At 41.7% G+C, this 23,080-nt stretch overlaps 1 protein-coding gene across 1 annotated transcript in view; it reads left to right on the top strand.

The window, feature by feature from the left end:
* Positions 1 to 23,080, top strand: part of CAMTA1 (calmodulin binding transcription activator 1) — a 938,867-nt gene that overhangs the window by 549,626 nt on the left and 366,161 nt on the right. The window contains exon 5 of the mRNA XM_067567040.1: positions 11,739 to 11,810. Within this exon, the coding sequence (XP_067423141.1) occupies positions 11,739 to 11,810 (72 nt within the window). The remainder of the gene's footprint in view (positions 1 to 11,738; positions 11,811 to 23,080) is intronic.

Raw genomic sequence — 23,080 nt, 5'->3', positions numbered from 1 at the left:
TTAATGAATGTAACACCTAGGTGAGGTAGGTGTGTCACCTGCTGAATAACCCATAGTGCTTCTTGCAGCACTTAGATATTCCTTGAAGAGCTCCATTTCAAGTAGTGCCCCAACCCTGCTTGTGAGATATAGTGGGATCACAGTGCACAGACAACATGGCTGCACGGAGAGAGAGACACACAGCATGAGTATTACCTTAAATTCCTCAAGTGGGTTTTTCAGAGCTGCGCACTTTTCTTATAACAAATTTCATATTATTTTAGATTATATCAATGAATCACTTGAGGAATTTGCAAAATAATTGTCTGATTAAGCTGCAGATTCAGCTGGAGAACTGTAAGCCTGAACACTGCCAAACCATGCTCTTTTAAGCTGGTACCTCATACTATCTAAGCACTGTAGAACTCACTTACAAGGAAATATTGTGGTTCAGGAAACTTTTAATATAAGTCATATGCAATTTCATTTTAAGTTATAGGGATGTATTTTCTTCAGCCAGTTTCTGTGCTGCTTTAGGAACAATTTAAGATTATCTATTAAATATAAACTAGATTCTGGTGCATTGATCAATGAATGGGCCAATATTCAGCATCATTATGATCATTGAGCACCTAAGGCTAAAACAAACTGGAATCCATTTAGTAAAAATTAATTTTAAAACAATTAATTACTTAATGAATTCCATCGCCTCATCTTTTGGTGGAGGAATGGGATTTTAATGGGAATGGGTTTGTCTAATCTCAGGTTAATATTAACCAAGTTCTTTTACTAAGCAGGTAGTTCCACGTGTGATAATTTAAATTCTCTGTCTGTAATAAAGGCTGTGACAGAGCAAAGATTGGCTTTCTGTCTGTGGAATTGATCTAAGACCTTTGCTACTAAACTAATGCCACTGAAACATAACTGCCACCTGTGATACCTTAGCTTTAATGTAGAGGTTTTTCTTTTGTGAAGTCTATTTCTGTTTACATCCTTCATTTGGCTTCAGCTACGTGAAAATAGAAGCTAAAACCATAGATATATCCAACCTTTGCATTTATGTAAAATACAACAGATGGAGAAATAAGCTACAAATCCACTGTGGAGGTCTCACTTCCGACCTTGTAATGAGGGTCAAGGCATTTCAACCCCTACTTGGGGATCAGAGTACAGCGTCATAATCTCTCTGGCCAGAACTAGAGCTACAGTTCCTTAATCTATAGCAATTTGTAAAAGAAGAAACGTGGTGCTCTAGGTGTTAGCTTTCCCAAATATTCCACCAACATCCACCTAATAAAAGCTAAGAAACTTCCCACATAGGGTATCCAGAGACTGTACCATGTTTAAGGAGCAATTCTTCTGAGTTACCTGATGCTGACAGGGCAGTTGAGATATTGTGATGATGTTCTGTCTAGTGGGAGGCAAAGCAGTCTTATTCACCACTCACTTGGTATCTACTATGCACTGATTCCACACACATTTATCCCTTGAAAAAGACCAGCCACTAATATATTTCAAGAATGAAGCATTTGAATCTTTAAGATAAAGCATTATTATAAAGAGCAGCTCTATCCCAAATGAGAAGTGCATGACAGGCTGCCCTTCTTACATATGAACGAATTGTTTTGTGCCAGTGTGCTACTGCATTACGTGCCCCTTGTTATGGGAGAGGGTTGGAGTTTGGGGCCAGCGAGTATCCAGGCCTGGTGTCAGCCCATCAGCAGGCAAGCAGAGGCTGGGCCAAGTTAGTATTTTTGGTCATGTCAGGTCTGGACCTGGTTAGTATCAGTAGCATGCAGAGTCTGGGCTCAGTTAACAGGCACTCAGGGCCCAGTTAGTGTGTGGCCTTGGGCGTAGTTAGCATCAGCAGCATTTGGGCCCTATGCCTGCTTGTGTTGATGAGTTCTTGGCAACCATTTATCATTGGGCAGGCACACAAGGCCTAAGACAGGTTAGTGTCAGTGGGCATGTGGTGCTTGGGCCTGGTTGGAGTTAGTATGTCCTGGAACAGAGTAGTGTCAACAGGTGTGGGCGGCTGTCACTTAGTCAATAGTGGTGAGCAGGTGCTAGTTCGCAATAGCAGGGCCCGTTCCTGGTTAGCCTCAGCCGACACACAAGGCCTGGGCCTAACTAGGGATGCATAGACCTCAGTGTTGGCGGGCACTCAGGGTATGTGAACACTACAGATAAAAACCTGTGGCTGGCCTTTGTCAGCTGACTCAGGCTTATGGGGCTCTGGCTATGGGGCTGTTTAATTGCAGTGAAAACATTTGGACTCAGGCAGGAGCCTGGGCTTTGGGATCTACCTGAGCCCAAACATCTACACCGCAACTAAAGAGCCCCATAGCCCGAGCCCCCGAACCAACTGACACAGGCCAGCAACAGGTGTTTAATTGCAGTGTGGACATACCCTTAGAGCCCACTTAGCACTGAGGGGCATGCATATCCAGCCCTCACACTTACTTGTGTCAGTGGGCATGTGTGGCCTAGATTTGGTATACATGAAGTTATTACAGCATTAAAGAGATCTGAATAAATTGTTTGCATTGCCACTACAGAATTATTCCAATTGCTAGTCTTGCTATCCTATAAAGGCTTCTCTAGAAATAGTTTGTTAAATGATTGCATAGAAACTTTTTGGAACTCCTCAGTTTTTTCCCAGCTAATATGCTACATCCTGAAATGAGGAGTTGAGCAGTTCTGAGTCAGCATAAAAGGTTTTTAAGGTATAGTTAATACAACATGAAGCTGCAATGCCGCCCAAAATCTCTGTTGGAAATTACCCTAAATAAACAGTATCTGCTTCTCTCCCATTCCCAATGGTGGGATTAAAATACTAAAATGTTTAGCTTTTCTTTAGATTATTTTCTTGGGGTTGGAATAGGTTTGCTTTGGTTTTTTGGGATTTATTCCTTTCTCTTTTTTTTGTCAAATTTAGCCTTAACATATTTTAAAACATTGTTAATCTTTGGCATTTGTATTTTTAAAATAACTATATGATAGAAGCTAGCAGCCCTTAAAATCCTTTTTAATTCGAGTCGACCTTGTGAGTGATTATCTTGCACAGGAGAAATAGCAGTCAGCCTCTTAGTGTATTCACTGATAAGCGTGCATTTTAATGACACACCTGAATCTATGGCTTTTCCTTCACACTAATCCTGTTATGGGGCATGCTAATGATGCCGAGGCTCGCCATCCGATTGTGAAGTATTTTCTTAGTTTGTGAAGGTGCCTGCGATGTCGAAGGATTATAAATCAAGATTTGTGAAACCTTTTGTATTGGGATAAAATGGTTACAATTCCTGCATTAGAGAGATTATGCGAAGAGAGAATATGTCACAGTGCAGGGTGCTATCCAGGTTTTATTGCCATGTGGTTTGGAGAACCAGCATTACTCCGGCATGATAGAGTGCTGAGTAAATTATTCAGGTCACCAAACAAGTGCTGATAAAACCTTGATTCTGCCCCCTCCTCCCTTCCATAACAATAGTTGTTATGCCGTGATATCCATATCTGGGAGAAAAAGGTAATAAAGACAATTTGAACAAGATTTAATGATTGGATTTTTTAATACTCATTTGCTTGTGTCTTAGTTAATATAAGTTTAAAATCTTTCTGAGTTTTACCATATTTAGGGACAGTTTTACAGATGGAAGGAAATTTTAAAATAAACAAGTATTTTCTTTAATAGAGAGTTTTCTTTAATAGAAAACAGCTGAGCAACTCCTATGCTGCAGCCCCCTTATAAAAGCATGTTACCCCAACACCACTTTCTCCCAGCTCAGGGACCACTTAACCCCCCACTTTTCACAAAGCAGACCCCTGAGAACAGGACCACCTGAAAACTTTATATCTCTAATGCTCTGGGACATCTACTTGGATGGTACCCATGTTTCTGTTGGAATCTAAGCCACAGGAAGAGTATTTATCTTCTGAAAACCAAAGAACATCATTCAGTGTGAACAGAATTCCCATTTGTTCCAGTCTTGTTTTCTAGATTCCTTGAACTAAGTTCTGGAATGGAAAATACTGAAGGAAAGTTTGAGGGAGGCAGTGCTTCTGTGATGAATCTGCTAAAGCCAGAGAACTACCATTCCCAACAGTGCTCTCACCACTGATTTCTGATCCTCCAAGGTAGAAATGAAGACACATACCCTTCCTCGGCACAAATAGGAGGGAGGGAGCAGAAACTCTATGGGAGGACCCTGACCCAGGAAGTAATCTGGTACTTGGGGAAGTGGTGGTGCCATGGCAAATCAGGAGCAACAGGGAGGGTGGATGATAGGGGAGCTACCAGGGAACTTCTTTTCTTTTCTATAGGCTTTTGTACCATAGTATCTGGGCATCTTCCAATAGTGCAGTAAGCACTATGACTATACACTTGTCACATATTGTTTGTTTTCTCATCCTTTCCCCAGTAGAAGTCTGTGCATTGGAATGTCTTTTTTAGGTATGGTATTATTATTATTATGTAGTTATTAAATAAATAATACATGTTATGTGTTTAGAGAAGGCAAAGTTAAAGAAATGTGACTAGCACTTGGAGTGGAAAGTGGTGTGGTTTGTGATTGTCCTGAGTTCCTGGGGGAGTTCAGTCCATGGTCTCAGACTGCAGCTGGAGAAAGTTCTGTCTCCCGCACAGATGAGCTTTACAATCCTTGTCCTTGACCCTCTGATAGACTTTTAGGTATTGTGAGGCCAGGCCCTAGAGGGCTTTGAAGATAAGGACCGAGTTCTTGAATTTCATTCACAATTCAATGGGAAGTCAGTGTAGCGTGCAGGTGTAATGTGCTCACTGTACTCTGTGTTTCTGAGGAGATGTGCTGCAGAGTTTTGTACTAGTTGAAGTTTCTTAAGTGCTGCGCCTGCAGGCTTCATGAACAGGTATATCATATTGCTATAGTCCAGCTGAAAGGGGACGAAGGCATGAATAACTGTTTCCAGGTCTTCATCCACCAGAATGGGGTGAAGTGTCCTAGCCAACCGGAGATGGTAGAAAGTGTTACTCATGGCTGTTGCAATGTCAGTGAAGAATCCAAGAGTACTCTTAGATTGTGGACTGAATGGACCAATTGTGGATGTGAGCCTTCAATCAAAGGAGACTGCACCATGGTTGCATTTGTATCAGAATACTTTCCTTTGCCCATCACCATGACTTCAGTTTTGCTCATGTTCCATGTACAGAGCAAGCTGCAGCAAAATTCATGGAACAGCATGTGGATCTGGGTGTCGCTGTTGGACATTGCTGCCAGTTTCAGGCCTGTGGAGAAGCAGCAGAGACTGGGCAGGGAGCCAGTGCAGAGTGATCCCTGTCGGACACGCCACTAACTGATCCTGGACTGGAAACTTCCAAGTTCCCATTTGCTTTTAATAGAAGATGGGACTAGAGAGGACACCCCAAGGAATCAGTCTGTAGAGCCCAAACCCCGCAGCTGGACTGCTCTGCAGGGGCCCAAACACGAACTGCTATTTTTCACTGAGTTGTAACTATTTAAGCCAGTGTGCCCAGGGTATTTGCAAGCATCCCTTTTCTTGCCAGCCATAGTAAAATACCTTTTACTTTCACCATGTGGGTCCATCAGGGCTCATCCCTAGAAGACCTACCTTCTGAAGCACCCTGAGTGCTTGCCTGCAAGTTGTGGGACACTTGGCACCGTATTGCTGCCTTGGAGGTTTGATGTCCCACAGCTCTTAGCAATGGTAATAGTGGCACTAGGGACTGTGTGACTTGCCCAACTGGCAAGTTTGGTTGGCAGGTTTAGGAGTAAGGGTCCATAGTTGTAAGGTGTCAGAGGGCTACCTGGTGGGCAGAAATTAACAACCCAGCTGCCTGAAGTTTTACCCCTGAGCCCTGAGAGTGGAACGAGACAGGGCAGTGCAAGCAGAAGCTATGGCAGTCCATCTTTATGCCTGAAGCATACAGGGGGGGTGGCCAAGGTTGTGACAGCTTGATCGACCACTTTGAATGCTCAAACAGATGGCTGGAATGAGGCCACCAAGCTGGATTTTCTCAGGCAAGGCAAAGCCCAGGAGGTGTATAAAGGATTGACACACAATTCCCAAGGCAAACACACCTCTGTCAAGGATGCCCTACAACAGTCTCTGGACCAAACCACAGATGCAGAGTGGAACTGAGCAGCCTTCAGTGGCTGGATACAATAAAAAAGTGATGCTCTCAGCAGTTTTGGCTGTTTGTTGATGCTTGGCCACTTCCCAGACTGTGAAGACTAAATGCAGGATTTACTGGCCAGGGACCAATTTGTGATACACATAACTGGGAGAGAGATCTGGGCACCTCTTTATAAGGAGAAACCTAAAAGTGTGGAAAAGACCATTAGGATTGCTGCGGAGCTAGAACTAGAACTAGCCAGAAAAGCTACAGAAGAAGTGGACACAGGTGCATGGCGGTGAACTGGAAGTCACTGCTGCTACAGGAAAACATGGGAGTCAGACTTCTGAGGGCATGAGAGTGATGCAATGTGGTGTTAACCAGCTGAAGCAGATAGGGAGCCCTTTAATGCTGAAAGAACTGGTGGAGAAGACAGGGACATAGGAAGCAACTAACTGTGACTGACAACTTCTGGTAGAAATGCCCACAGCTGGGTAGCTCCTGGAGTGGAGGCAAGGAAACAACCAGGGGCAGAGGTCAAGATCCGGGCCTCTGCCTGCAGATTGGTAAACCCAAAATGAGAGACTCTAGCTGCCACTAAGATTGGGCCCAATAACTACATCATGGGTGAGATCAATGGGCATACATGTACAATTCTGGTAGACTTTGGGGCACAGGCTTCCTTTGCACACTCGTGATTGTGGGAATCGGTCACCAAGGGAGACTGGGGGGTGGTCCAAGATGCTAAGCAAACTCAGCTCAAGATCATGAGAATATGATAGGTGCAAGGTGCTGCTGTATGAGCCTCTGGGTGGAGCTTTTTACCGTCACTAGAACTTCAGGGGTCAAGGAGACTAAAAGAAAGAGAAGAAGCAAACATTAAAAAGGAATTGAAAAATAAACCCTGTAAAGAAGCTGATAACTTATTCAGTTTTTATACTTATTTATAGAGACAATGCAAATGTTCAGTGGGTGAATTTGGTTTATCTTCGTCCTTCAGTTTATGGCATCCAAGTGTTGCTATTATTTACATAGAACTTCACATTTTAAAATATTTATAAAATATAGTTTTAATAGCTTTAATATTTAAAATGTTTTGGCACTAAAGGGAACTAAGCTTGTTTGCCAAAGCAATAAAAAGATCTAAAGGTGTAGTAACCAAAATCCAGGTGTCTGCAGCATTTGTGCTCTCTTCTCAGCTGTTGTCATTCTTTATAATCTTGGTGCAAATTCCCTCCCATTAAACATAGCTACATACGTATGCATAGATCAGCTATTATTCATACCTTGACATCTGAACTGTAGCTGGAAGGCAGAAGCCAGTGCTAATTCTGCTGTATAGATCATCTGTCACTGAATACCACATTCCTTCTCCTCCCACCTGGCATGCATTCTCACCAGTTCCTTCTTAGGATCTGAGTGCTGTACTGTTACAGCATTCTTTTCTCTAACACAACATTGCACAGGACAGAAATCCTATTTTCCTTGATTGCTGAGAGAATAGCACTAGGATTCATATAGAACAAAGCTATAAACTGGGAGGTCTCATGTTACCAATTGTGGCTAGATAGATGTTTAAATTTTAATAAAAAGACATGAAAATAGTTAGGAAACTAGAATAAATTATCAAGATTTGGGTACCCCTAACCCAAGGTGTTAGAATCACTGATTATTATTTCATGGCTTAGTGTCAGATCCACGGTGCTCTCAATTTATGGCAGCATAACAGGAGCACAGTCCCATGGGTCAATATAATTTATTTTAAATTTTAGTAAGTCAATATGGATTCTTCTAAATTAATCCATCTTCAATTTTTCATAAAAAAACACTGATATCAACCAACAATGTAAACCAGGATTCATTTGCAGGATTTCATTTCCCATTCAAGCTCATTATATCAACTGAATCAACAGTCTGAGTTGGGGACTCTTTTACTCATTGGACATTGGGGCACACTTTGGGCCCAATCCTACAAGTTACTGAGTAGCCCTCAACTCCCATGACTCCACAGGAGGCACTCAGCAAATGCAGGATTAAGTCCATGGTTAGCATGTTATGATAATCCTACAAAAATTCTAGTTCTCATTTCTTGTGTCCCACTAAAGGGCCTTGGGTTTTCCACAGATGTTAGAGCTGTTAAATAGTGCACTGTAAAGATCTTGGTCTCTTCTTGATGTTCATAAAAACCTTCCCATTATCACTAAGGGGATCAGACAGAATGAGCTTTACATACTTAATGAACAGACTGTTGCATTTTCTCTTCATGTGTTAGTAAGATGGGATGTGTGTCGGGGAAGCTGGAGCTTAGAGACAGGTCAGGGAGTGTTCAACAGTATTTTTCAGTTCAAGAAGATCTGATATTTTCTAACACTGCTGATTTACTCCCCTTTGGATGGTATGTTTATTTCAGACTGAAATAAGATCCTGCCCTTTGTATGCAATTTCAGCACCATCCTCCTGCAAAACACAACGCCACAGAGGTGACTTTGAATATCTATGTAAAGAGAAGATTCTTGCTTGCCCTGACATTGCATTAAAGGGATGCTGATAGGTTTTTATTCTCCTATCATAAAGTTTCTTCACATTTGATAGGAAATGTTCACTGGATTCTAAATATCTCATTGTTGGATTTAAAAAACAACCTGCCACTCCATCACTGAATAAATAAAAAGAATAGCCCCGGGTTTCATATCCCCTACAAAAACACAATGTGGTGTGCTTTTCTGCTTGTTCAGCACCATTAAATAACCAACAGATGCTATTTTTAGAGCTGTACTTAAGGTACTGATGATGCTACTGCCCAGATGCTATGATAAGACAGGGTGTTATGCAGAATGGAAATACTGTCTAATGCTTAGAGCTCCTGCCTGGTAGTCAGGACACCTGGGTTCCATTCCTGGCTCTGTCCCTAATTTACTGTGTGACCTTGGACATTAATTTAATGGCTAAGAAAATGACCATTGTCAGCAATAGTTACCCCAGAACCTATACTGAACACCACGGACTTGCTTGTGTAGAAGGAAAACCGTTTCCAGCACCCTTACAAAAATGATGAGGATCAGCCAAGTCTCAGCCTCACTTCCTGGAGCAGTGGTTGAAACCATTTCCCCCCGTTTTACACTAGCAGTTAAACTATTTTCATTACCTGTTTGTGGGGGCTGTTGCTGATGAAAGTCTCCCACTGTAAACTGGACTAACTCCAGTGAGTCACAGTTCCCTTCTACATGATGGAGAATATTATACTAATCTAACCCTCGGATGTGAAAGTTAATTAGTTCACTTCCTCAAAATGCTTTATAAATTTTAAGTAGTAAATAATGACTAAGTAGTATTATAGTCAAAACAATATGTAGAATAAAATATAAAAATTAAAAATTAGTTTAAAAAATCCATGACCAGGAGAAATTGGATTTTTTTGGTTTTCTCTCTCCCCTCCACCCCTTAATTGTAGAAATACTGATACTGCTGAGAGGCATATGACCATTCAAAGGAAAATAGCTGAAGAAAGTGTTCAATGGTTGCAATCTAACATTTAAGGAAAAATGTCTGAACAAGAATCTTTTTAAGTAGGAAGGAATGTAATATCATACATTCTCTCTCTTTCTCTCTCTCTCCATTAAAAGCCAAAGAAGTCAGAAAAGAATATTGCTTTCTTAATAATAAATACGTTTTGTGAACAGGAATTGTTCAGGGATCTTTGAAATTAATTCAGCTTTGGTTGGTTGGTCTGTACAGGGTTTAGCTCCCAACCGACAGCAATGTTTAAAAGTTCTAACATATTGGAAATCTGATTTTCCTGCAGTCAAAATCCCTTAGCCTCAGTGATTCCCGTTCTTTTCAGCTAATCATACACGTAGGATTCAAATGAACTTCGTTAACAAAATGTCATTTTGGCATTTTATGTGTAAAATAATATATCATGAAATTTTTCCAGCCAAATCAGCTGAATTTTATCTGTGGAATACATTATGAAAGGAGTGTTTAAAAAAAAAAAAAGAATAATATTGAAAGAAAAGATGGAAAAAATGCAGACCAAATCAGCTTCTTTGTTGTGTGCCTGGAGTCATGGTAATACAGTGCAGTGTTGTTTGTGCTGACCTTATCTAGATGACTGAACTTTGAGTAAATACAGTAGCTTATCATTTAAGTGATTATTAGAAGACTCTAGGTAGCTTAATAAGTGGTTTTGAAGGCAGTTGCTCCAGCTTTTTAATGCTGAATTAGGAAATCAAATCAGTTGGTTTCAGTTACATATCTGGTAATATGCATGCATCTCTGAGGAGTTTCTGTATAATGGAAGCCAAAGGAAATTGTCATGTAACGTTTTATTTATTTATTGCTTCACTTCACCCTCTCTAGTGCTTTGGATGCAGGGAATGTTCATTATGACAAGGACAGTCTTGACCAATGTTCAACATAAGGAGCTTTCTCAAATACACACAACCAAACCCGCTCATCCCAATCCCCATCCGTCAGCGCTATCCAAATCCTGCAAGGAGAAGCATGCCTTACAGCATGACTTGATGGTTAACAAATTTGGACTTTGGAAAGCCAATGAAGGAAAGAATTGAGTTCTAACACCAATGATCCCCCTGTTCAGCAATGGAGAAATCCTACCCCAACTGAAGTTTTACCATTGACTTCTACACCTTCCTATATCTCCCTCATGATTCATTCATGGGGCCTGTGATTTGAGGCTTAACCAAGCAAGGCTTTAGAGGGGTCATCTGGGCCATTGTAAATTTAAATGGTATGTTTTGGCCAGCTTATAGATTCTTGACAAATGGAATTTAGAACTGGAAATGACAACTGACCCAGAGCCCCAAGGGCTGGGTATTAGTGAGGAGAGCTTGGTGCGGTTTGCATCGGGCTTTTAATTTGCTCTGTTAGTTGTAACAGGCCAGGGCAGATATGGTATCGTTCTATCTTCAAATTCCCATTTACTGTAGGACCCTGACTGGAATTCTTTTAACAATTGGTTGTTCTCTATATTCTGGGGTGAATTCAGTGCTCATGAAGATGAGGCATGAATAACTTTTCTGTGAATCAGTCAGTGCAGGCAGATGGAGCACAAGCTTTTTACAGAGCACTTTGCACCAGCAGGTCGCTTTCCCAGAACTCCCATTACCCCATTTTACAGAGGGTGAAACTGAGACACAGAGAAGGGAAGTGACTTGCCCAAGGGTACCCAGCAGGCCAATGGTAGAGCCAGAAATAGAACCCACGTCTCCTGAATCCCAATCCAGTGCTCTATCCACTATGACCCACTGCCTCCCTAATTTCCACCCCATGTTGATTGTTTCTATGTGAAATATTCTGAGAATTCTATGCCATAGGTTCTCAAAGTGTCAAGCAAAGAGGGGTTTAAAAATCTACTTTATTAATGCTCCAGCATTCCTATGTTGAACATTGGTCATTTAAATCTGCATATAAGTTTATGAAGTATTATTCTAAAAAGTTTAGTTGTAATTTGATCTGGTATTCTGTTTTACCAGAGTATTGATTTTAGTAAATGTCAACATAACACAGCATATAATGTACCATAGGTACCAGGCCAGTCCCTAGAGCAGGCTTATCTTTCTTCTAAATTTAGGTTACTGTCTGAACAGTGATTTCCTTCAGTAACCCTGTATCTCCTTTTTCTACCTAGTGCCTATACGGCTGTTATGTCCATTCGTCCATCATCCCCACTTTCCACAGAAGGTGCTACTGGCTTCTTCAGGTAAGGTGACATGAGATTTCTCTCGACTGTGTTTTGTTATATAAAGAGTTGTATGGCTCTGGCTTTCGTTGCCTCAGGAAAGTGATCTATAACTTTTCAGGGTTTTGTCTGAAAGTGATGTGGAGGTCTTCAAATTAATAAGTATCTATTCAGAGCGGTGAGATGATTTTTTTTCTCTTGATAACTTTTCAGCTACATAAAGGTGATACCAATTTAAACCTCCCTTACCCAGAGAGGCAACTAAATGGGAGTGAGATTTCGTAGTGTTTCCTGCAATGAGATGATGTTTGGACATAAAATTATTCACAGGCAAAGGATGCTGACTGCTATGTGAATATGGGATGTCACAGGAGAGAGAGAAAACCCCTATGTTGATGATCAGATTTTTTCTTTGAAAACCTTTCAGTACAGAGTATTTGGCAAATTGTAGCCAAGGAAAGTGGGTTCAACCTTTGTCCAAGGATTCCTGTACAGTTTCAAATGAGATTTCTTCTTACGGGTGCATGCACAATAAAGCCTCTAGGAAGTTTCAAACTGAATTCTCAGCACATTCCTACAATGTGCAGGTATTAGTTTGCTGTTAGAGGGTTCTTAGTACAGTTGGTCTGTGCATGCTAGTTATTTATGGTAAGCTTGCACAGGAATGCTGGATTGGGTGTGATAGTCAAGGTTGCTGGGCTTTTAGCACTGGTTAATTATTGCTGGGTTGTTCAGAAGTGCTGGATGGCACTAATTTATTTTCCTTTTTTTAGAGAAGAACATTATAATATTTTTATTTTTTAAAATCACTGCACTCCAAAAAAGTAAAAATTAATGGACACAATAAACTTGAAATATAATCAGTTTTTCAAAAAGGAGTTAAAGTTGGTTTCTGGTACTACACATACCAGTCAGTGTGGCTTTACATTCACACCTTTTTATTTTTTTAAAAAATGTCCTTGCTCCCATTGTTGTGTGACCCAGACAAACAACAGAGGAAACTGACTGCAGAGGAAATAAAGAAAGAAACAACACACAAAATATGGTGTACATAGTAAACAGACTAAAAATCCCCAGATTATTTCCCTTCTCATTTTTCTGACTGATTTTAGGACTCACTTGTAACAGTAAATGAGTAAAACAAATAAATAAAATGTTAAATTATTTTTAAATTGATAGTGTTCCCCTAATTTTACACTTTATGGCAGGGGCAGTCTCTCACTATGTTTTTGTGCAGTGCTCAGCACAATATTACCCTGCTCTGATCAGTGAATAAATCATAATAATAATGTTTCTTTAAGGGAAAATATTTCTATAATAATGTGACATGGATTATGAAAGCAGATATAAAGATAGGGAAGAGATAAAATATGTCTCCTGCCCCAGATCCTGTCGTGTCTTTTAACAAGTCAGAATAAAGTTAGACGGAGTGGCCACAATGCATAGCCAGTGCTTGGCATATCCAATCTGAATCACTACAAACTGCATTGAATGGGGATTTGATATTTGCCAGTTATTAGTCCAGCTGCTGAATTTTCTGTTGTTGTTATGGTGGGTTAACACGAACCTTTTCAGCAGTTCCTTTGGTCAGTGTGGAAGATTAAAAGGCAGCCTAGTAGAGGATTCTCTTCCCTCACATCCAGATTTTTTCCCCACTCTTTGTGCATCATCCCTGTGCTTTTATAGTTGTTTCATTCTGAACTTTGAACCTTATTCACCCCCTTTAAATTTGCTTAATATAAATGATAAGTTAATATAGGCTGGTAACAACATGTGGTGCAAAAATATCATTGCAGCCTGCGCCAGTATTCCACCTGTTTCAGAGTGCAACCTAATGGGCACCAGGAGATCCCTGCTACAGGAAAGAGCTATTTGAACACTAGTGAGTTTTACAGTTCATCAGCTCAATGATAGATAGTATATAGTGCAGCATTTCCTATAACTCACAAGGTTTTTGCCTCCTGGTAGCTGGAGGGGATTGCAAAGGAAACTGGTGTTAACGGTTGCTTAGCTGAAAGGATAGTGCTTCTGCGTTGAGATCCACAGACCTTTCATTCATGTCCTTTCAGGGACAGATACCTCACCCAGTGCCCTTTAGATATATGTTCAGTGTATGCAGTAGAATACAGCTAGCACTTGGAAACGGGGGGAAGCCTTTTGTAGGTACGACTAAAGGAGCCATTAGAAGGTCACGGTTCAGTGCACTGGCCTAAACAAATCACAAACTAAACTTACTAGAGTCCAATGTGCCTTAGGCAGCAGACAGCTGTTTGTTTTATTATTTAACTTCCATCTCTGCTGGTATCTGTGTGATGGATGATGTGCCACAAGAATCTGATTGAAATTCTAAATTTAGTCTGAACTCTAAGCACAGCATCAGTGTTCGCATTCACTTCCCCCTGGCGCTCTTCCTTCCTTTGGTTACTTAGGTGCTCCCTCTCAAGGCAAAGAAAGGGCATAGTGGCAAGAGATGCAACCACATCTGTCCCTGGTGGCTCTCTCCAGGGATGCTGTGGAGTCTGGCGGGGTGATTCAATACCTAGGGTTTTCTTGTCAACCCTTTAACTTATTAATCTCCTCTTTTTTATCTGCTCCTTTCTTGCTGTTCCCCTCTTTGCCATTCACAGTCTCTTCCCCTTCTCCTGACTTCCAGAAACACAGGGAAATCTGCTCAAAGAAATTGCTATAAAAAGTGAGCTAGATAAATGTACATGAATAAACCTGTAGCTTGAATGTAACAAATGTGAGAGAGACCATTTTCTGTCACTGTCTCTGTCTCTGTCTAGAGGCTAACCTCACGCCATGCCACATAGTGCTAGTGAGCGAAGATATTACATCAGTGGTTCCCAACCCATGGACTGTGGGCCACTGGCCAGCCCACTCCCCTCTTGCTGGCTGCAGAAGGGAGCCACTGCCTAAGGGCCCAGGTGGAGTGCTTTGCTACGGGGCTACAAGATCGGTGCAGGTTCCTTGCTGCAGCCAATAGGACGGGAGATCAGTGCTCCCCCTGGCTGTAGCAGGGAGCACGGCAAAGCGCTCCGCCTGGGTCCATAGTCAGCGTGGTCCTTGCTGGAGCCAGAGGGAGGGCAGATCAGAGCTTCCCTTCCCCGGCTCCAGCACAAAGCAAAGCGCTCTGCCTGAGTCCGTAGGTGCTGGGGTCCCTGCTGAAGACAGAGGGAGGGGAGCACTGATCTCCCATCCCCCTGCTGCAGAAGGGAGCCACTGCCTAAGGATCCAGATGGAGCGCTCGGGGCTACAGGACGCATGCAGTTTCCCTGCTGCAGCCAGGGGGATGGGAGATCAGCGAGGAGGCTGCATCCTTCTGTCTGGGGGTGGGAGGCCGCTGGCAGAGACTGGTGGCCCTTCAGGGTTATAAAAATGATATCTCTGGCCCTTAAGCCAAAAAGGTTGGGATCCACTGTATTACAGAGTTTACTCTGTCGTCAGAGTTGCATAGTTTTCATTCACACTGTTACTGATTCTGCACATACCATGAACCACAGACAGTTCCTGGAATAATTAGCTTCCTCGACGCAGTCATTGACCCTTCCCTCCCTGCTCTATCCAATGCCCAACAATTCCAGAGCTCTTGACTGTCCCATTGCTCCAAAGGGTTTTTATTTTCCCTGTCTGTCTACACCAGCCCTGATGAACCCAGCTCCTGTGCTTTGAGGTACCTCGAGTCTTTACCAGGTCACTGGAGTCCATTTCTGTTTCATGAATGTTTCATAGCAACTGAAAAATCTTGAGGAGGAGTCCTTGTCTTCCCAGAGAAATGCACTGATTAGGAAGCTGAATACATTCTTTATCCTGAGCACTGTAGGAAATGACCCAGAGTCCTAAGTACAAAACTGCAGTTCAGGATTTACTTATGAACTTTGCATGTGAAAGGTGCTAGCTAATGTAAGGTGCTGTAGCATCACAGGGGACTGGGCTCCCTCTGCACATTGTTTGTTGTCTTGAAATAATCATGATTTCCTAATTAAGGACGATAGAGCATGGCAGAGTTTGACTGGATCATGGCCTTCATCCCCCTCAAGCCCCTCTGGGGCACGGCAGGATTATTCCATGTCCAACACACTATTCTGTAGAGTTTTGACCTGTCCAGTTCCAAATGTCACAAGACATGAAGCTTTCATCATTTCCTTTGAGAGACTATTTTACACCCTCACAGATCTCACTGTCAGGTAATTTCCATTAAACCCTGATCTACAGCCTAAACAATTCCTGTTCCCCCTTGGTGTTTACATCTTTCAGACACTTGTGCACAGTGTGTACGTCCGCCTTAATTGTGGTTTCACCAGCCTATTATAGTCCACGTTTAGCTCCTTTCCTCATAGGTCAATCCCTCCAGCTCCTTGATCATTGTTTCTGTATTTTTCTCTATTTCCAATAATTTTGTCTGCATATTTCTAGTGCTGAGTTACTCAGCACTGAAGACAGTATATTCTAGGTGCAGTCTTACCTCCACCGCCACCACATAGAGAAGGGACTCTCACCTTCCCAGTCACCCCAGGAATCCCTATGTATACTACCCAGAAGCACTTGAGTTATTTTGCTGCCATATCATTAGCAAACTCATATCCAATTAGTTGTATACTAATATCACCGGCCTCTTTCAGCTTCACTGAGTACTGAGTGTCTCTCTCCCATTTAATAGGTGTGTGGTGTGACTTTTAGACAATCCTTCTTCAATCTGGTAATTGATTGGAATTGAGACAAGTGAACTGGGAGTACATTTCTTATTATCCTATTTATAAAATGTGATGCAGTACATTTTGTTGTGAATGTTGTATGCTTTTATTCATAAACAAGGACACATTGTGCCTTCATTGTGTAAGGAATACGAGTTTGTGATTCGTTAAAGTATCTTCTAGACATAAATGGGCATCCTTCAATCATGCTCTCAAGGTTGTGCAACCCTGTAAAAGAAAGGAGTTAGCCAGGAATGGATGACCTTAATTCTAATACTTACACAATGCTTCTGTTCAGCTCCAGGATGAATACAGGGACAAGCAAGATCAGAAAGAGAGATGTTATGATGCCAAGAGAAACTTTGATGAGTTGCACCTTTATTATCTCTATTTCAAAGTTATGACAAGGAAGTCGTTTTTGGGTTTGGAATTTAAATGACTTCATAGTGCTTCACCACCTCATTCATCATTTCAGATTTTAACAAACAAGCACTCAGGTGTGGAGGCCAAAAGTTAGGTATCTAAATCCTGAATAACTGGCCTGATTTTCAGAGGCCAAGCACCCATGACTTCTGGTGCAGTCAGTGGGAGTTGCAGGTGTTCAGCAGCACTGAAAATCAGACCACAGATTAAGGTGTTCACATGTGGAGTTAGTTGCCTGACTTTAGATTTCTAAGTTTGTAAATGTTGGCCTCCTCCTCTGACAGTTATTACATTTCTATACTGATAGAAACCGACAGTTCACAAATGTGTAATCATCTTCCTTTCTATGTAGGTGCTGGCTTCTCTCAATCTAGAAATGGGATCGTTGTCACTAGAACATTTGGTTTAAATGGGAAAACAGATAAATAGCAAACATGAATATCCCTTACTCTACAAGTTTAAACATAGTAACTTATCTGTTTTAACTTGGATTGTAAGGATACTACCAAAAGTTGCCCAATTTTCATTTCTATTGTGAAGTACCTTCTCCAGTTCTGCTTATTGTTCAGAAGGGTTGATGCTGTTTTCCAGAAAGCCCTGTGCTTGCAAACAAATAGTAAATCTCACAGTGAAAGAAAACGTATTTAAACTAAGTATCTTTTTAACCCAGAACATATGATTTGAAATAAACTGACACAGAGGATGAGGACTCAATGGCTTAACAGGACTGGGAATAGGATACAAAGCTTTTCATTTCTAGTTCACAGGTTTAAATACAGTACAGAATGGTAGTGGTAAATCACATACAAAACAGCAGGTGGTAAACATATGGGCTAAAAGAATATAAGCACTGCCGTACTGGGTCAGACCAATGGTCCATCCTGTCTCCGACAGCGACCAGTACCAGAGCTTTGGGGGGCAACTGTACAGAACAGAGCAGTTGGAGTGATCCACCCCATCTTCCCCTCCCAGCTTCTGACACTCACAGGGTTGCACCTCTGACTAATAGCAATTGATGAATCTATCCTCTATGAACTTATCTAATTTTTTTTTGAATCCAGTTATACTTTTGGCAATCTCAGCATCCCATGACAATGAATTCCACAGGTTAATTGTGCATTGTGAGAAAAAATACTTCCTCTTGTTTGTATTAAACCTACTGCCTATTACTTTCATCAGGAGACCACTGGTTTTTGTATTGTGGGGAAGGAGAAATAACAGTTTTCTATTCACTTTTTCTACATTCATGATTTTATAGATCTCTAGCATATCACCTTTTAGTTGTCTTTCTTCTAAACTGAACAGCCCCATAATATTATTAGTTTCTCCTCATATGGAAGCCATTTCATACCTTCATCATCTTTGTTGTCCTCCTCTGAACTTTTTCCAGTTCTGCTGTATCCTTTTTGAGATGTGGTGATCAGAACCAGACACAGTATGTGAGATGTGGGTGCACCATGGATTTATATAATGGCATTATGATGTTTTCTGTCTTATTTTCAATCCTTTTCCTGATGGTTCCTAACATTCTGTGCATTGAGCTGAAGTTTTCAGAGAACTATCCACTGTGACTCCAAGATCTCTTTATTGAATGTGGATGACTTGCTTCCTGACAGTGAAACTTCCCAAATTTTCCAAGAGAAACAAATTCTGTGATAAGGCTGAAGTAGAAAATTAAAGGCCCATTAGCTTGATATCTCCAATACACAAAATAATGAAAGCTATTTTGAGGAACATGTTAAGTGGGTAGATGTATTGTTCTAACCTAATAAAGGACAATCAGTACGGATTAGACTGAAAGGACCCTGTCCAACCACTTCATCTTCTGAAGGGGTCAGACAACTCTAATAGCAATGCATGAGATCAGATGTCATTTATTAACATTCCCAGATAGTTTTGGATGAAATTCTAACCAAGGCCTTTTCTCCAGCTGTGGGTTGTTTTCAGATGAGATGTCTCCAGCCTCAAAACTTAAAACCAGTGAAGATTGTTGAAAGAATGGTTAAAAATGTTTTTTAAACAAACTATTTCAGTGAAAAGCCACAGTAAGGTTTCCTGGACTTGGAGTTAGTACAGTAACTTTTCACTTTTCTGGAGTTCTGAGTTCAAGTTCTCACAAATTCTGGGGTCATGCTCACAAAGGACATTAATTTGGCTGGAGATCACTTGTAAACAACACAGCCACATTACAAAACCACCTCAGCACACTGCAAATGTGTCCTGTGAAGACTGGTCTGGAAGGATTCTCTAGGGTCACCCCTAATCCACTTGGAATAGGAAACCAAAGAAACACTTAAGACCCATCCAACTTGCTTTTCTCAATAATAAAAATGTGGGCACACATTCTGAGTTCTTTGTAAACTGTGGCAGGTATATATCTGTTCTGGTTTTGCTGGGGCTGTAATGTTTTCATCACAGTTTTTGTTATCATTAGTCACTAAAATGATAGAAGCAGGGTATAGTGATCAATACTGGGATGAGCATCAGTGAAGCATAGGCCTCGTTCCAGCTTCCTGAGAAGCTTTCTGTTTGTAGAGAACCTCTGTGATTGCTGAGCAGGCTGACTCAGAGGCAGGATCTGGAGTTTACAGAGGTCCCAACTGACAGTTCCCATCCATTCATAATTACTCTCATTAAAAAGATCAGGTTCTGCAAAACTCTTTCCTATCTTTGCTCAGGAGAATCTGTTCACATAATAACTTGCTTTCATTATGTAATATAAATTGCTTCTTCCTGTTTATAAGCAGACTGGGGCTTTATACCACTGCCCCCAAAGGCAGAATCGACTGAAAGAGGCATTTGTGGCAATAACATATAGTCTTATAATATGATAAAATTAATCTGTTTACAAGTCTCACAGAGGAGAAGAATTGATGATAGGTACCATTTTCTTCGTTTGTGGGGTTGGTACTCTATTTCCCTAAATCCCTTTTCATTCTGCAAAGGATGATAGCTACTGGAGAGACATCCAGGCTGGTGGTGGGTGGAGCTAATATGCTGGAATTCCCCAGGCCAAGTGGGGCTCGAATGATGACAATGATGCTACTGGCAAGATATTTTGGGACCTGCTCTATTCTGACATTTTATAGCTTAATGTCGACCATAGTCCTCTGATCCATTCGGTTGCTAAGTTTAGGAGGGGAAAGAACTGCAGTTTATTGGACAAGACCTCTTGCGGAGGGCACCACTGCCTAAACCATCAGTGAGGAATATTTTGCATACATTTTAGAAATTGAATTATTCTTTCTCCACAGAGGGTACAGAAGTCTCTGCAGCCCCAGGGCAGTAGCTACTCATACACCTACACTTCTGTTGGCTCAGATCAATAAGAAGCATACTTATCACCATGGTTTGGTTGCAGGGCACATAGGTTACTTATGAAGAATGGTGCATTCTTACAGAAACATTATTTCTCTGATAAAATACATACACATATTGTTCACATCTTCTCTCACCCATTCCACTTCCACATTCATTAGCTATATATCACATGCCGTCCTCTCATAGATGCTCCCAAGGACTACATATAGCACCACAGTTTGAGCATTTTTTCTTCCATATTTTAATAGTATTTAAAAGATTATTTTCACGTCACAAAGCAAGTATATAAATGGCAACTTTTGGCGTTCTCCAGTGAAGCACTATTGGCAGGGTGGAGTTAACTGTCACACAACAACAGCAAAGTTACTTATTTTCATATTATTGGAAGAGGAACCTTATAGAAGGTGTTATATTGGGATATGGAGCCTATCCTATCTGGGTCTCTGGTTTTGTCCTCAGGCTGGGCCAGTTGTTGGTTGTTCTGTGGCACACAGTTTGTGAAATGAGTGCATGGATGGCAGTCCAGTTCCTGTTGTCACTGTTGACCTCACAAAAAACACTGTGAGGCAAATTTGCAGTCCAAGCAGAGCTGCTTGCTCAGCTGCTTGTGCCTGCCCAGCAGTGGATGCTGTCCTGGGTTCTGGCTTTGGACTCAGTGACCCTCACTCCCATCCCTGTTATTCATTTCTGGTCCCCCAAATTCAGCTAAAACCTTGATCTAGTGGCTCCTCCCCCTTAGACTGGGAGAGGGGCCTTTAGATGTGGGTGGGCTTGCACCCGCCCATTCCCCCTCCCCAAGCCTCAATAGGTGCTTGTACCCACCGAGCAGTGGGCACTGTCCAGGGTTCTCTGCTCGGTGTCCCCCCCTGCTTTTGACCCCATGATCGTCACTTCTGTCCCAGTTTTTTTCATTTGTTGTCCCCTGAAATGTGTTAAGACCTGGGTCCAGTAGCTCCTCCCCTTGACCTGGGAGGAGGGGCCTTTAGATATGGGCAGGCTTGCTTCCACCCATCCCCCAGAGCCTCAACAGGTACCCCTGCAGTGGTGCTGAGGTGAGTCACCATTCAGGCATGCAGGAACAATCCAGCTGCACTGATGTACCCTTCCAGTGGAACCTGCAGTGACTCAGCCTTCAGGCATGCAGCAGCAACCTATCCCTGAGCTGAGCCTGGGTCAGATGACTCCAGGCTCGGGTATTTCTCCAACCATGCCAGAGCTGCAGATCAGTCTGTCCAACAGCGCTACTTGGCCAGGAACCGTCCTGCTGCCTCGCAGTGTATCAGACACTCAAGACTTCTGTTCCTACCTCAGCTTTGCCCAAGCCCCGTTCCAGTCCTTGTCCTTGCCCTACTCCAACCTTGCTCCAGCCCTGTTACTGATTCACTCCAGCCTTGCCTCTGCTTTCTGACGCTCCCTGAATCTTCAGACTCTGACTACCTGGATTTAACCTCTGGCTTGTCTATGGACTCTGATCTCAGTTCTGATCCCACCCTGTCCCCAGCTCTCGATTCCAGTGCCATCTTTGGCCCAGTTCCGACCCTTCATCCGGCTTTGACCTCTGCTTCAACCACTAGGCCTGACTATAAGAGTCAGCATCTGACAAACACAGCTGCAGCTGAGTCTTTTGTCCTTCCTTCTTGGTATTCCCAACATAAAGGCCAAGGTTTGAATGGGCCATGGAGGCTGAAGTCCCACCTTATGCATATGCATTACATTGCCATCTGCAATTATGTGCTTATATACTTTTTTCTATTAAGATACTATTTATTATATTTACAACAACCCATATTGTCTTTTGGAGACCTGTGTCTCACACAGAATCTACACACATATGCAGTGCAGCCAATCTCCTCTCCAAAGAATAGTAAAAGTAATTTTAAAATCCACAGTTGAACTGTCTCTGTACAAAGTGCAATTTTCAAAGACTCTGGTCTGGACCAAATTCTAGCCAGGTTTGCAGATTTGGCATTCCTTCACAAAAAGGATGTTTCCATAAAAAAATTTATCTTCTGACGTTCAGCTGTTTCAGCACAGATGCTGTCCATAAAAGTTGCTTGAATTGTTTATAATGGGAATAGCCTTGACTTTCTTTTACTCCCCTTATGCTAGAAATGGCTGGCCCACCCTTTCTCAAACTTACAAAATAATTCTACCTTAAGCAGAAACGAAGTTTTGAAAATTTCTTCTCTAAAGATGTAAATTTCAGAAATGTATGATCAGCTGAAAATAGGAGGTTGTGATGGAAACAATCACCTAATCTTAACTATAGCTGTTGCTAGTGCTTCTGTTATAATGGCCCAGATTTTCAAAAGAGCTCAGCTCCTACTGAGGGACCTATTATTAGTAGTAACTATTCATATTACGATAGTGATCAAAAGCCCTAGTGATCCATTTGCCAAGTACAAACACAGGAAAGAGACAATCCTTGCACTGGAGGGCACCTAAATAAGTGGTCAGATTTTCAAAAGAGCTCAGCATTGTCAGTGCATGTTCAATGCAGAACACCTTTGAAAATCTTGCCCCAGTTTTGGATGCTGAACTAGTTGAAAACCTGGCCCAATGTGTCTGCTTTGTGTTTTCTGTATAACTTAGATGTCAAAATCCTTTTGGGTAGGGACAGTATCTTACTCTCTGTTTTATATGTGGCGGAGCATAAGGATGGAGCTCGCTAAAAGGTAAGAATATTCATGTGAAAAATCTATTCCATCAACACATTCGCATATGGGGCATTGGTCCTGAAATACCCTCCTTTCCCATGGCTCACCCCAAATACTATTTGTTATTTAGATATATTTTTAATTATTTTGAACTTTAAACAATTGCTTTTCTGCACTAGAGGACAATTAATCTAAT

Source organism: Emydura macquarii, unplaced genomic scaffold, assembly GCF_026122565.2.
Source record: "Emydura macquarii macquarii isolate MOO-44397 ecotype Brisbane River unplaced genomic scaffold, CSIRO-AGI_Emac_v2 contig_2768, whole genome shotgun sequence".
Classification (NCBI taxonomy): Eukaryota; Metazoa; Chordata; order Testudines; family Chelidae; genus Emydura; species Emydura macquarii.
This window is presented reverse-complemented; position numbering and strand designations above follow the sequence as displayed.